This window comes from Chenopodium album, chromosome 1, assembly GCF_948465745.1.
Source record: "Chenopodium album chromosome 1, dcCheAlbu1.1, whole genome shotgun sequence".
Taxonomy (NCBI): domain Eukaryota; kingdom Viridiplantae; phylum Streptophyta; class Magnoliopsida; order Caryophyllales; family Amaranthaceae; genus Chenopodium; species Chenopodium album.
The window spans coordinates 45,074,893-45,090,931 of NC_137834.1; the positions used below are offsets into that span (position 1 = coordinate 45,074,893).

At 36.8% G+C, this 16,039-nt stretch overlaps 1 protein-coding gene and 1 non-coding gene across 2 annotated transcripts; one reads left to right on the forward strand and one right to left on the reverse strand.

Annotated features, from left to right (window-relative positions):
* Positions 1-226: 226 nt before the first annotated feature.
* Positions 227-332, forward strand: LOC145566390 (small nucleolar RNA R71). The gene has a single exon (XR_014095411.1). It is a non-coding gene; the product is annotated as a small nucleolar RNA R71 (small nucleolar RNA).
* A 10,373-nt stretch (positions 333-10,705) lies between these two features.
* On the reverse strand, positions 10,706-15,055 carry LOC145555717 (stromal 70 kDa heat shock-related protein, chloroplastic-like). Its single transcript, XM_081617445.1, has 8 exons — positions 14,325-15,055; positions 13,537-13,789; positions 13,281-13,360; positions 13,010-13,152; positions 12,805-12,903; positions 12,096-12,285; positions 11,486-11,884; positions 10,706-11,366 (listed from the first exon to the last, which is right to left on the reverse strand). Exons 1-8 carry the CDS (start codon positions 14,895-14,897, stop codon positions 10,962-10,964), a joined length of 2,142 nt encoding a protein of 713 aa, XP_081473571.1. The 5' UTR covers positions 14,898-15,055; the 3' UTR covers positions 10,706-10,961.
* Positions 15,056-16,039: the final 984 nt, after the last annotated feature.

Below are 16,039 nucleotides of genomic sequence, written 5' to 3' on the forward strand. Positions count from 1 at the left end.
GTTGTTGATTGCGTTGGCTTGCTCCAATGCATAAACGCCCTTGCTAGAAGTAGCATCCCTTTCTCCTTCGTACCAATCATCATAGTACTTTGCGGCTTCCTCTATAATACACTCCACTTCATGCTCTCCTTTGTTCATAATTGGACCACCGGCCGCGGCGTCTAGGCTTGTTCTTCCTTGAGGTGTGAGACCTCCATAGAAAGTGTGAATGAGTTGATACTTGGGTATCCCATGGTGTGGGCATTGACGTTGAAGCTCTTTGTATCGTTCCCATGCCGCACTTAGAGACTCACAACTCTTTTGGCGAAAACCTTGAATCAAAGACCGAGCCTCGGCGGTCTTCCTATGGTTATAAAACCTCCTCAAGAAAGCCGTAGTCACTTGGTCCCATGTCGTGAGAGAATTAGGAGGCACCTCCTTCTCTAGCCATTCTAGACCTCTCCCAATTAGCGAAAACGGAAACATTTTGAGGCGAATATATTCTTGAGTCACTCCGTTGGCCTTTATTGTGTCACAATATTTCTCAAACTCTTTTAGGTGCTCATGAGGACTCTCAAACTTTCCACCCGAGAATTGTTTCCTCTCAATCAAGGCAATCAAATTAGGCTTGATCTCGAAATTGTTGGCTTGAGTAGTAGGAGTTAGGATCCCACTTTGCGCTCTAAAAGCTTCGGGGGCCCCAAGACGATCCAAAGGCGTATTCTCTCCCATTTTAGAACCTTCTTTACTTTCAAACTTATAGGTTGAGAAAGGGTTGATTTCTGAATTCGAAGATGATTTAGGGCTATCTAATTCTTCACTTGAGGGTGAAGAGGGTGGAGTATCTTCTAATTCTCTTACTCCTCTCGTTGGAGTGCGGGAATTTCTACTCCTTGCTCTTGCTTCTCTTCGAAGTAGGGACAAAGACCTCTCTAGCTCTGGATCGATGGGAATTAAAGATCTTGAGCGGGTTCGTCCTCTGTTCATACAACAAAGCTAAGAAGAACGTAAGCACTGACAAGTAACAAAAGTAGCAAACACTAACAAATAAAGGTGAGATAGTCTTAAACAAGCAATGAAATAGCAATGGAAACCGTCTCCCCGGCAACGGCGCCAATTTGACAAGGGAATAATCGTGTCGTTGAGCGACTACACCTAAGTCAAATTAATTTATAACGCTCTACCAACCTAATACGTGTATAGGGTAAATAGAGGGGTCGAACCACAGGGAGACATGCATAAACACCGCATTCACTACTTAAGACTTTAAGCTATCTCGGGACAAGAAGTATGAATAACTAAGAGATTAAACTAAGGATTAAGAATGATTAAAGATCAATATAACTAAACACCAAGGGAAGTGGGTAGATGTAGATGTCACTTGATCATGCAATAACACAGAAGCAAAGCAATGGCAAACTAAGCATGCAAGAATATCGAAATAAAGCTCGATCTAACCGCCTTCCGGGGTTAATCGATTTCTCCTAACATAGCCTCTATGTTTCCACATTAGAACCATATATTAGAAGGTGCAAACAAAGAATTATCGATAGTAATGAATCTCAACTAAGTCAACTTCCGTTACTTGTTAGTAAAGACTCATGTTTGATCAACTAACAATGTGCACTTGCAAGAAAGACCAAAGAATATCAAGCATTCAAAGACTTTAATCACCATTAACATAAACCCCAACATCATAAGCATGAATCAATTAACAACTACACCATCCCCACACCCTTGGCTAGGTGACTACTCACAAATCATATTGAAGACAATATCAATCATCAAATCAGTAAGCATCAACATGATCAATAAGCAAAGAAGGAAAATCAAAATAAGCAAACAAAACTAGATACAAAAGTAAAGAAAGAGAGTAAAAGATTGCTCATTCATTGAAGATGAAGATTTACAAAGATTCAATCAAGCTCCTTCTTCAATATCCAAGTTCATCAATAGAAATCCACACTTTCTCTCTCTACTAATGAAGTTTCGCTCTCTAGATTAAGCTAAAAATGTAGAAAAATTAAAACTAAGTTAATCCCCCAAAACGTTCTAAAAAAAGGGACTTATATAGTCCGTACAGAGTCAGCTGAGAAAAGGAGAGGTCCGACCGAACAAATGGGAAGGTTCGGCCGGACTACAGGGTAGGTTCGGCCGAACCATGGGTAGGTTCGGTCGAACCTCCCTGATCCTGGTCTGGTCGAACTCCTGTGGTTCGGCCACTCCTGCAAAACTGCCAATTTTCATCTTGCCCCTGCCTCGAAGTTCGGCCGAACCACTGAGCAGGTTCGGCCACACCTTGGTTCGGCCACACCATCAGGAGGTTCGGCCGAACCTCTTCTGAATCATGCTTCCTCTAGCTTCCTTTGAGCTTAGCTTCCTCCTCTTGAAAATCTCGATGGTTCCTACAAAGCATAAGCATGAAAAGCACAATAAGAACAAAGCGGGAAGACTAAGAAAAGGGAGGATAAAGGAGAAAGAAAAGAGAAAGCAAAGCTAAGTAAAAATGCTTAGAAAGAGGGCCAAACAAGTGCAAACGAGGGGAGAATCCTTAGAGAAAAAGGATAAAAGAGTGGCATAAATGCCACTCATCACATATCCAACAAATCATCAACCATTAGAGAAAGAGAAAGGAAAGATATTACCGGATTTAGGTGGGTGTATATACCCGCAAATGTCCCAATTCAACCTTTCAAAGCCAAGTTCTTCTATCATTGAATCTTGCTTTCCATATGCTAGCAATTGTGGTTCAAAAATTCCTTGAATCTCGATCCAAACCAATGCACCAAAGTATATCAAGTCATGTACCTAGAAAAAGGCACACAAACATTTCCATGAGAGAAAATCTATTCTAAAAAGAAAAAAAAAATAAAGCAATAAAGCATGGGTTACTTTCCAAGAAAGGCTTGCTTAAGGTCCAAGCTTGATCGCTCTAGAAAATAATAATTCAACGCACGCAAGAGCTTGTCAAATGCACTATTATACATTTCATAAGAATGTAAGTGTGCAGATGACAAAAAGAAGGCATGCAATGAGCTTAGTGCACAACTATGAGGGAAGAGATTCCAAGAGAAAGAAGAAGAATCAAAAGAAAATTAAGAAGAAGAAGAAGAAGAAGAAGAAGAAGAAGAAGAAGGCAAACTCTCCTCACAATATTTTTGGGTGACAACATCACCCTTTTCCTCAATAGGAGACAAATGAGGCACATATAAATCATCATAGACAAGGGGGTCCCCAATAGGCTTATTGACTCAAGAAGGAAGGGAAATAGGAATGTATGGGATATGGTTGAATCTCCTTGAAAAAGGGACATGAGAAGAAAAAATAGGGGCTAGGGTCTCACAAATGAACTCTTTCTCACCACCATGCCTTAAATTACAAATAAGAGCATGGAAATCAATCATAGAGTCCTCAAAAGAAAAACACTCATGATCCATCTCCCTCGAACATCCGACTTTCAAGAGGAACTACATAATCCCCTTCATCACAACTATGAACAACAACTCCCTTAACAACTCATCTCTCTCCCATAAAGCATACTCATTGAACTCATTCAAAAGGCTATGGGTTTTCTTTTGACTCTCAAAGAACTTATGGGACATAACCTCAAACGAGTCCAAGTACTCATGGATAGAAGAATCACAATCATGCATAAGAGACTCATCAAAATGGGAAGGAGGGTTGGAGTTTTTGAAATTAACACTCTCTTCATCCTCAACTCCTTCACCATCACTCAAATGCTCACCAAAGGGATCCTCACCCTCTCTTGGTTGCTCAAAATCATCATCATCCTCATCCTCAACACACACAATGGATAGGGACTTTTCACAAACAAACATCAAGGATGACAATTGACTTTTCAACTCTTCCTTTCTTTTCAATTCTTCATTAAAAATACCCTCACGCTCTCTAATCATTTCCAATTGGCTCCTCAAAGTTTCCATCATTTGTCTCTCTAAGGGCCTAAGACTAGGATTCATCTATAACTCCCTCAAAGATTCATCAATTTGGCTATAGGGGACTAGAGACTCATCACAAGAGCTTGGAGAATGAAAAGGCAAAGAGGGTTGATCAATAGTAAAAGAAGAGTCACAACCAAGGGTAGGACCATGCACATTAAAATCATGAGCATTTTTATTAAATAGGGTGCACAATCAAGCATATGAGATTTATCATTGAGGGAACGAAGCACATCACAAGAGGGCATGGTGAATAATAAAGAAAATTGAAATACACCATTAGCATCAACTTGAGCATGCACCTCATTATCATGAACTAAAGGGGAAATATAATTGAAAGCATTTGTTCTAGGTTCACTAATATATGGGATCATGTGACAAACCATGGGAATTAATGCTAATATTAGAAGAATCAAGACATTGCACATCAACATTAGAACCATGATTACCCCTATTATAAACATCCTAAGCAAACCAAACATAAAAATCCCAAGCATCATCAATTGACAATGCTCTAAATTCACCATTATGCATGCATTCAACTTCATTCCTAGTTTGTTCATTCAAAACAAAATAACAAATCTCAAAAGCTTCCCAAATATTACAACAATTGTAGTTTAAAAATCCCTCGAGTCTATTGAAATATTCACAAAAAGGCTCATCGTCATATTGAGGAAAAGAGAAACATACTATTTTTTTTTCACAAAACAAACAAAAATCAAATAAAAGAAAATTATATACAAAGACCTAGACTCAAGCAATCAAAAACACTCAAACATAGACACTGTTCCCCGGCAACGGCGCCATTTTGACGAGGGGTGAAACTAGGTCGTTGACTAATCCTCCCTCGGTCAAACTAAATTTATAAACACTTAACAAACCTAAATACAAGTATAGAGGCAAGTCAAGGGTCGAACCCAAAGGAACGGTAATGTTCAAATGCTTTCAATTTAGGCGCCTAAGCTAGGTCGAAGACAAAGATAAAGAGAGAACACTAACAACTAACAAACAAAGAAACCTAACAAATAAATCACTAGGGAATAGGTATCAACAAGTAATCATGACAATTGTAACCACTCGGGAACAACATGCAAATCAATGGTTGCGAAGACTAATGGTAAGAGCAATCAAAAGAGCTCAACAAGCTATCTCCTAGAGGTCTAGCTAGCGCCAACTAGAAGAGACTCTAACTAGGAACGTCACAAACCAAGCTCAATCGACAATTGCAAGCTACAAATCAATGGTCCGTATCAATGTAGACTCACATTGTAATCTAGCATAATTCTCAAGGCCTAATCAAATTATACACATGCACCATTTCGATTAATCACTTTAATCTCAACAATTAATCAACATAATCCCCAAATTAAGCACAGTCAATCTATTATACAAGTTTCACCCAATTCCTATCCAAACAAATACTCTAGAATCATCATCATTACACTAATCAAGAATCAATCATCAAAATCAAACCAAACAAACATGAAATTAAACCAAACAATAAAATGAGATAGAGTAAGAAAATAAACCAGCGACGCACCCTTGAAAACCCACAGATCTAGATTTGGGAACTTGAGTAATTCTTGATTGTTAAAGCTTTGCATGTTGTTTAATTTGATTGGAGTAGCTAACCATGATGCTAAACTTGATTGAATGATTGAATTGATTGACATGACCACTTGATATTAGTTTGGTCATAATTGGTTGAGATTTTGATTATGAGGATGATTAATTGAATACTCCTAATTGCTCATACTATTTGTCTTTACATTGCTTGCATTACTTGATTCCCTAATTAGCTTGATTATCATGAATGCAGGTTGATCCACTTTCCCTAGTGTTTCATTTGTTTGTCTCTTGTTTTGGTAGTTGGTTAGTATTGGTTACTCTATCCTTCACCTTTGACTTCGATCTAGCTTAGGCACTGATTGAAAGCATTTGAATATAACCGTTCCTAGTGGTTCGACCCTTCACTTACCTCTATACTTGTATTTTGGGTTATTAAGTGATTATAAATTTTGTTTGGCACTAGGGATGATTAGTCAACGACCTAGTTTTCCCTATGTCAACAACAATAATAATATGATGAAAATTAGCAATATCTTATTAATTTAACTAATTTATTTGATTGTAATATACAAAGTATTTCGATAACTAGTACTCCCTCTATCCCTTATTTTTATCCCTATTTGACTTTTCACGTTCTCCCCAACGCAACTTCAAATGCATATATCTCCACTTTAATACACGCAAATATATAAAAACTTGATATTTATAAAATATACTACCTCCGCTTTGGATTACTCGCAACAAAGTACATGTTTGCGGACTCCTAGGCAAAAGATTAAAAGCATGATTCATCATTAGTGGAAAAATAGCTATCCGTAACGGGCAACGGGCATTACGTATGTTGCCGTTACGGATAGGCTATGTTATTCGTAACGAGCGTTGCCCGTTACAAATAACGGGTTATTTGTAACGGACAGTGTGACTTCCCGTTACAAATAACGGGGTTATTTGTAACGGACATTTAAACCGCCCGTTACAAATAAAAGGTTATTTGTAATAGGCTTTTGGTTTGCCCGTTACGAATACAATTGAAGCCAAATTTTAAAAAAAAAAAAAAATGCAGCAGGTGATACCTGCTAGTATGCATGCTAACTTGACAATCTGCTATATATGATGCTAAATTTTAATCATTATCATCAAAATTCAATAATAATAAATGTAAAATTTAATTAATTATAAAATCAAAGATATAACTTTTACAAATGTCCAAATTGACTTTACAAACAACTCCCTAACATGAGTCAAAAGCTACCACATAAATAATACTTCTGGTTCTTGAACACTTGCTTCAAATTTCTGATCTCATGTTGAGGCTGATGAGCTGGAACAGACTTCTAGAAAAACAAACAAGAATAAGAAAAAGAACAAGAAAGATAGGGGTGTATGCTTAACTATTAATCAAACAAATAAATTAAATAACCCATCATCGAACCCCACAAACCCATCACCACCATCACCACCGACGCACCCAACACCAACATCACCACCGACACACCCAGCAGCACCCATCACCACCGTCGCACCCAACACCAACATCACCACCGATGCACCCAGCAGCACCCATCACCACCGTCGCACCCACCACCAACATCAGCACCGACGTAACCTTGAATCCATCCATCACCACCGTCATACCCAGCACCAACATCACCACCGACGCAACCTTGAACCCAACCATCACCATCGTCACACGAAGCGCCATCACCACCGTCGCACCCAGCATCAACATCAATAACGACGCACCGTTGAAAAACCACATATCTAGAAAAAAAAACACAAAACCACGAAAACCCTTTAATCCACTACCACCACCACCAACAACAACAACAACAACAACCCAGCGAAACCACGTGAACCAACCAACCCACAAAACCACTCACCCTTGAACCCACTATCCCACCACAACTCACCCTTGAACCCACCGACCCACGAACCTGGAAACCATGAACAAATCAACCATGAACCCACAAACCCTTCTCTATCATCAATTAAACCTTTAATTGGGTTAAATTTAACAGTTTAACCATCAAAACTCTTCAAAACTGTTAAATTTGACTATAAAACCATCGAATTTGGGTTTCATCAGCAATGAGGAAACAAAAAACAAAGGAAGAGAGAGAAAACCAAGGCGGCGATGAAGGTGGTGGTTTCCATTGAAGATGGTGGTGGTGGTGGATGCCATTGAAGGTGGTGGTTGCCATTGAAGAGAGAGAAAGCTTATGAAGGAAGATATTGAAATGTTGAATGTAGATGGAGGAAGGGAATGAATTTTGTGGTAAGATTAAATTAATTAGCCTTAGGGATTAATGTAATAAGAACATATTTATAATTTAATTAGGATGTTATAAAAAAAAGTAAGGGTAAAAGTGTCATTTTGTAGGAAAAAAGTTACTAAAAAGGAAAGAAAGTAAGTGTTGCGAGTAACGTGAAGCGGCAAAAAGAGGAAGTTGTTGCGAGTAATATGAAGCGGAGGTAGTACAATGAGACAATTCCAACAAGATCCCACATGAATATATTATCACTTATATATTAACGAGAATTAAGGGTCAAAGTTTTTAAAGTTTGACATAAAAATATGCAAATGGCAAAAAAAAATAAAAAAAAAATAAAAAAAAAATAATAAAATAAGAATAAGGGACGGAGGGATTATGATGTACATAATTTTATCCGTGATAATGACTCATTGCAAAATCTATAGATGTTTAAAATTTGATGAAAATTTTTTTATACAAAATCACAATACATTATGCAAAATTTAAACTTGATGTGTTGCTACTAGTTTAAATTTAGTTTGAGTTTCAAGTTAGTAGGTGTATATTGAGGTTTTTTTTTGTTATAGTGTTTAGTGCTACACTACTCTGGAATTTTAGATCTGCCACTGGCCGATGGAGATTCAAAAAAAATGAGGGGAAAAAATAAACAATTTATTGGGTATTATTACTCATTAAATTAGGCAGTTGAAGGGTTAAGGTTAAATTTAAATTCAAACATAAAATTTTGAGAAATGAAGTTTGAAATTTAAATGAATAGTAGGATGTCCTACCCAAAAAAAAAAAGATGTCATTTCAACTAATAGGAAGAGTGGTGTACAAGATTCTTTGTGTACTGAGTGTACCCTATCATCTCCTTAATCAACCATTATGAAATTTCTCCTAGAAGTCCATTCACGGGGTGAAAGTTTGAACATATGCGTAACAAAGATAATATTAAATATAAATAATAGCTCATGCTCATGCATTTGAATATGTCTGAAGATAGTTTTTGCGGGTTTTTCACCATATGGCCCTAAATTTTTTGTTTATTCACTATATACCCCTGAACTTTTTAAAATTCATCATATATTCCCGAGTTTTCACAAAAATACATCATATACCCTAGAAAACTAATGATTGTTGATTTTGTGAATCATTAGAGTTAATTATGAATCGAAACCACTCTAAATACATTACCCAACCCCCAAAACTATCTACATTCCATTTCCCACCCCTAAAACCACCCTAAATTTCCTTTTCTCATCCTCAAAATCAATCATACGGATATGGCTATAGAGATTTGGAGTGGTTTCGAGGGCTGGAAAAAGGAGATAAGTGGTTTTGTGATGAGGGGGAAAGATCTAAGGTAGTTTTGAGGTATAATTAATCAAATTCCACTCATCTTAATCTTATTAGGTATAGGGTGAATTTGAAAATTTTCATGGGTATATGGTGAATAAAAAAAAACTCAGGGGTATGTGGTGAAAAAATCGTAATTTTTATTTTACGGTCACAATAATTATTCAGTCACTTTTTTTTTTTTTTTTTTTTTTTTTTTTTTTTACAATCATAATAGAGATACAAAACTAACTATCATCCCTTACCAAGTCCAAGAAATACTCAATATAAGTATAAAAACACCTCTAATCTAATGGCATCGCTTCTGCACCGCTCTTGGTTAAACTTAGGTGTCTTTGCATCTTTTCTGACGACCTCCGTTGAAGTATAGGTGAGAGAGTGATAACACTTGATTGGGTATAAAAAAAACATTTAAACCTGAAACTCTATACCAAACAAACCTGACTCTTAACAAATCCATTAAACCTAGACCGAAAGAAAGAAACTAAAATACAAGACACACACTAGAACCTTGTTACATGCTTTGGCTAAACACCAAATTTGAAGGATAGCATTTATACCACGACCATTTGATTGGAACTCTGCAAAACAAATCCCAATAGGACTTACCAGTAAATTATGAACTTATTGCAAGCATACAAAAGCCAAGACAGAGCGAATTGGAGAAAACTGAAATCGGAAGTAGTAGAGGAGGCTAGTAAACCATGTCGATAAAAGACAATGTGGGCCGAAAACATCTTTAAACTTGATTGCCATGTCACAAAAGGCAAGAACCTACTTTTGCCAATAAGGTCATCCCAAGGCCCAAACAATTGACAAACATTTTGGGATCCTTGACCATGAGTAATCTAAAACAAACATCTTGGGATCCTTGACCATGAGTTATAAAATAAGAATTGGAGTTCCACTTCGTTTTCATTTTTCTAACCAAACGCCCCCTTAATGTGGAGGTTCATGTTACAGTTTGTGGTTATATGCCACTGGTGGTCTGTCGTGGCTGTTACTAGATTCAAGAATGTTGGCAATTCAAGATTCTAAAGACACATTAAGAAAGCTTCATGGGTCGGTAGGCAATTGATCCTCGGATGGAAAAAATCCGTACAAATAACTAGCACAAACCACTCCAACCCTAACACAAAACAGAACCAAAAAAATAACCTACAAATATACATGGCTCACCTGCAAGAGCATCCAAAAAGAGTTGAACAACCCATCGCCGGTGAGCAAGAGGCCAAAAATTAAGGCGTTGTACCAGAGGAGAGGGAGTAGAGAAAGCGGTGCGAGCTCATCTTAGATAACCTTCCAAGTTCTTAGTCCACATACACAATCACTTTGAATAGATCCCAATGTGGAATATAATATAAAAACTCAAGTTCAAATTGCAACATAAAAGGTAGATAAAAGATGTGACTAATGAGTCCCACACAAAACCTGTAATGAGTCGCACACAAAACCCATGTGAAATACTCACATAACCCACGTACCATTGATACATTAATTCGAGTTATTTGAGGATTAAGCTTAAGAGTGCCAATGAGAAGACGTGTCATTTTAGTATCCGAGAACTAACAATCAGCAAAAGAATCATCAATCAACTTCTACTAGGCCTATTATTGATCTCATATTCTGATTACATGAATCACCCAGGTTCTATAAGCTTCAAAATATGCAACAAGATCATGACAAAATTCGTAAAGGAGCCTTGACAACTATCTTCGCCTACCAACTTCTCTCCTCAGAACTAATAATGTAACCAGGAACCAAACACAGGCTTCTGCTGCCTAAAAAAACCTTATACACAGCCATTGAAAAAGGTTTAACCCGTATGACAAATTTCACAAGCTTACTTGCTGTCTGTGAAGTCAGCATCAATGACATCTCCTTCAGGTCCCTTGCCAGTTGAATCTGAGGGGCCGGACTCAGCTTCAGGAGTTGGGTCTGTACCTGGTGCTCCTCCTGCACCAGGCTGGTTGTAAAGGGACTGGCCAAGTTGCATTACTTCCTGGTTAAGAGCAGCCATTGCATCCTTAATTGCTTGAGTTTCACCCCCAGAGATAGCATCCTTTAGCTCTCCCAGTTTAGCTTCTACCTTTTCTTTAACAGGGGCAGGAACCTTTTCGCCAAGTTCCTTCAACTGCTTCTCTGTCTGGTAGACAACAGAATCAGCCTGGTTCTTTGTGTCAATGGCATCTCTCTTTTCTTTGTCTTCCTTGGAAAATTTCTCAGCCTCACTAACCATTCTCTCTACCTAGAAACATTAATACCTGACGTTAGTGTCATTGCTTAGCAAGTTACCAGTATGCTTCAAAGCAGAAAGAATAATATTATTAGTTTAGACAGAAGCTTATATGTATCTCTTGAACAAACCTCATCACTGGGCAGCGTACTCGCTCCGGTAATTGTTATGTCTTGCTTCTTTCCTGTTCCCTTGTCAATGGCAGTAACAGAGAGAATTCCATTGGCATCAATGTCAAATTTGACTTCAATCTGAGGAACACCTCGAGGAGCTGGTGGAATACCATCTAGACGGAAGCTACCAAGAGATTTGTTATCTCTTACAAACTCACGTTCTCCCTGAAGGACATTAATCTCAACACTTGTCTGTCCATCAGCAGCTGTTGAGAAGACTTCTGACTTAGATGTGGGCAGGGTTGTGTTTCGGGGGATAATCTTGGTCATTACTCCACCAAGGGTTTCAAGACCAATAGATAGTGGTGTAACATCCAAAAGTACAATGTCGCTTACATCTCCAGCAAGGACACCAGCCTACAATATGAGAGAACATTAAATCACAAAATAACAAAATAATAAACAGGCAATGATGATAGCAAATGTCTTCCCAAAAATTAACCCCCCATCCACGACAGCACAAACAATATTATTGATCACATAACTTTTCTGTAGCTAACTTTTTGTTATATAGGTTGACATTAACCAAAAATAGATTATTAGTCAGAGAGATTATCTGGAGTAAAACCTGCACTGCAGCTCCAAGAGCAACAACTTCATCAGGGTTAACTGTCACATTGGGGTCCTTTCCAGTCATCTTCTTTACCAACTCTATAACAGCTGGGATACGTGTTGATCCACCCACTAAGATCACTTCATCTAAATCACTGAAGGAGAGTTTTGCATCTCTCAGTGAATTCTCTACTGGTGTTCTCAATCTGAATACGATAGAAACAGAAGTGGTGTTCATATATAATTATAACTTATTACATACAAATATATACATGGAGCTGAATAAGTCATACCATATAATTGGAAAGGAATCTTACCACAATATGGAAACTATTTGAGACTACAAATATTACAGTACATAATTTTTTCCATAATGTTATTTTTCAACTAAATCTTTTAAGGAGATTATTTTACAACTTATAAAACAAATACATCTATTTAATACTTCTTACACTGTTTTGTTCTAATATTCTAATAATAATACAAAATATGAAGTACTCGTATTATTTACCCAAAAAAAAGGAAATATAATACCTATAAATAAATACAAAATTTCTCTATGCATGACTAGAGGCACCAGAGTCCAGCAGTCTAATATCTAAGAATCTACGATATCATAAACATAGGAACTAAATCATGCCACACTGATTTAGTCTAATAACTAAATCAGCAGCATTCATAATGTAGCAAATAACCAAAGCACAGAGCAAAGAAAAATGCAGCACCTGTCTAGAAGATCTGAACACAGCTCCTCAAACTTGGCCCTCGTCAAAGTGGTCTCAATGTGCTTAGGTCCATCAGCAGTGGCAGTGATAAACGGCAAGCTGAGAAGAGCATAAACAGTCAAAGCTGTAAGTACCACGTGTACAACAGTTTGAAGATTTGGGGAAACCTTAAAAGGCAAAATATAGTCATGAAAGTTGATAATACCTAATGTTTGCCTGAGTTAAAGATGATAATTCCATCTTGGCTTTCTCTGCTGTCTCAGTTAGACGCTGTAGAGCTTGCTTGTCCTTTAAAAGGTCAATACCTTCATCTCTTTTAAAGTTTCCAGCTAGCCAATCAACAATTCTCTGTTTAAACCCAAAACTCAATCATTATGACAGTAAATATTCCAGCATTCATACTTCAATTAAAGATGAATAGGACACAAATTCAGGAAATCAATACTGCAAGAAAAGCAATAGATCTTCCACTTTACCTTGTCAAAATCATCACCACCCAAATGTGTATCTCCAGAGGTTGATAGTACTTCAAACACTCCATCACCAACCTCAAGGACTGGAACACGAATAAACAACATTATTTTATTAGCCAACAACACTACTACACAAAATTATGACCAAATATATGAAGACGATGTCCGCACAATGCAAAAGAACATATAAATACAAAAGTGAAAAATCTAATGGATGTTTAGTTTTAAGAACAGCTACAGAAAAAGGGGAAGGAAGTACCTGAAACATCAAATGTACCACCTCCAAGGTCAAAAACCAAAATGGTCTCATTGTTCTTCTTCTCAAAACCATAAGCCAAAGAGGCAGCAGTAGGCTCATTAATAATTCTAAGAACTTCTAATCCGGCAATGCGCCCGGCATCCTTTGTTGCGGTCCTTTGTGAATCATTGAAGTAAGCAGGCACAGTGACAACAGCCTTGGTTACTTGGTCATTCAAAAATTTTGAAGCATCATCCACAAGCTTTCTCAACACCTACACCATGAAAAGACAGCTCACTTCCAATATTGAGATTTAAAATAACTTTCACCTACCACTAAGGACCCAACACCACAACTCAACCGTCATCGCCTCTCCTCCATCTTGAAAAGCAATGGGAAAAGGCACACAACTATTACAAAGGCTGATTAAACTAATTAAAATGTGCAACAACTTCAACCACCAAGAACCAAACCCCTTCTAAATTTTCAATACCAATAATTATAAGACAAAATATCAATACAATTACTAAGTAATAAGCCAATAACAACAAACCCGTTTGCCTAAAATTAGTCTACTTTAAACATATTGAAACATTCAAAAGCTAAGATTGGCACAATTAAGAATCATTTCTAGCTAAATATAAATTAAATCAACAACTAAATTACTCAAAATAGAAACTAATTACTCACATTAAAAACCTCCAATTATGTTTTTTTTTTAAAAAAAAAAAAAAAAAAAAAAAAAAAAAAAAAAAAAAAAAAAAAAAAAAACCACACACCATTAAAACGGTATGAAGAACAATATTTACCTGAGCAGAGATCTCTTCAGCAGCAAACTGCTTACCAATAGCAGGGCATTCAAGTTTGACATTACCATTGTCATCCCTAACAACCCTATAGCTCACCTGCTTCGACTCCTCATCAACCTCCGACATCTTCCTCCCAATAAACCTCTTCACCGAAAAGAACGTATTCTCGGGATTAACGACCGCCTGCCGCTTCGCAATCTGCCCCACCAATCTCTCTCCATTCTTCGTATACGCCACCACCGACGGCGTCGTGCGCTGACCCTCGGCGTTAGTCACAATTGTCGGTTTCCCACCTTCCATAGCAGCAACAGCGGAATTCGTTGTACCAAGGTCAATTCCTACAACCTTCTCTGCAACAACCCTGACCGGACCAACGCCGGCGCTGCGACGACGACCTCCGGAGCTCTTCCTTAGCCTCAAAAACGCCGATTTAGGGGTGCCAAAAGAGGCTGTGCTAGGGCTCATCTTCTGGCCGAAGAAGAATGAATTTGGCCTTGAAGAAGAGAATTTGGAAGATGAGGGTGTAAAGGGGGTGGGGCCAAGAACATGAATATGAGCTGCTGAAGACGCCATTTTTGATTGAGAAGGTGTAATCAGGTCTGAAAATGGAGATTTGGGAGAGAGAATTAGGGTTTGCGGGAAGGTAAGGGAGAGAGAGAGAGAGGAGGGAAGTGAGTAGAGAAGTGAAAGGACAGGATAAGAAAAGGGAGGGTTTTAAGAGGAGGTAAACAAGGAAATGGGTGGCAGTTAGATGGAGTTCTAGAAATTTCTTCACCACAGTTTTTAAGAGATGATAATCATACTATTGCTAATTTCAACTTGCTTTTATTATTCCCCCTATCTAATGGACTAAGGGCTTGTTCCGATTGACTGAACTCAGCTGAAATGAACTAAATTGAACTGAATTGAGCTGAACTGAACTGAGCTTATTAATTAGTGATTTTTAACTACGGATTAGTGATCTTTGATTATTTATTATTATACATATGTGTATATACAAATGTACATATTATTATTATTATTATTATTATTATTATTATTATTATTATTATTATTATTATTATTATTATTATTAATTATTGAAAATTATTATATTATTATTTATTGATTATTATTATTAGTATTATTATTATTATTATTAATTATTGATGATTATTATTATTATTATTTATTGATTATTATTATTATTATTATTATTATTATTATTATTATTATTATTACTATTATTATTATTATTTATTGATGATTATTATTATTATTAGTATTATTATTTCAATTATTCTTGTTATTATTATTATTATTATTTATTGATGATTATTATTATTATTATTTATTACTTATTGATTATTATTATTATTATTGTTGTTGTTGTTGTTGTTGTTGTTGTTGTTGTTGTTGTTGTTGTTGTTGTTGTCGTCGTCGTTGTAATAAGAGCTTAAAAGAATGAAATTTGGCTTTGTATCATTAGCAATATCATTAGACGTAAATTAAGAGCTGAACTGAACTGAATTGAGCTGAACTGTTCTCTTCCGTTGAAATTCAGTTCAGTTCAGTTCAGTTCAGCTCCTAATTTCCTTCTCTTATAAAATATTCATTTCAGTTCAGTTCAGCTCAGCTCAGCTGAGTTCAGTCAATGAGAACAGGCCCTAAAGTTTTAAATATAGGGTGAAATTAACATCAAAATCAAGATAAGAGGGTTAAAATCAACTAACAAA

Bases quoted from the DNA above. Each gene is read 5' to 3' on its own strand.
- LOC145555717 (XM_081617445.1), bottom strand. From the start codon at position 14,897: ATGGCGTCTTCAGCAGCTCATATTCATGTTCTTGGCCCCACCCCCTTT. The intron at 13,153-13,280 runs GTAAAGTGGAAG...GGGTTTAAACAG, and splicing joins GTGGTGATGATTTTGACAAG to AGAATTGTTGATTGGCTAGC. The intron at 11,885-12,095 runs GTTTTACTCCAG...CTCATATTGTAG, and splicing joins CTCTTGGAGCTGCAGTGCAG to GCTGGTGTCCTTGCTGGAGA.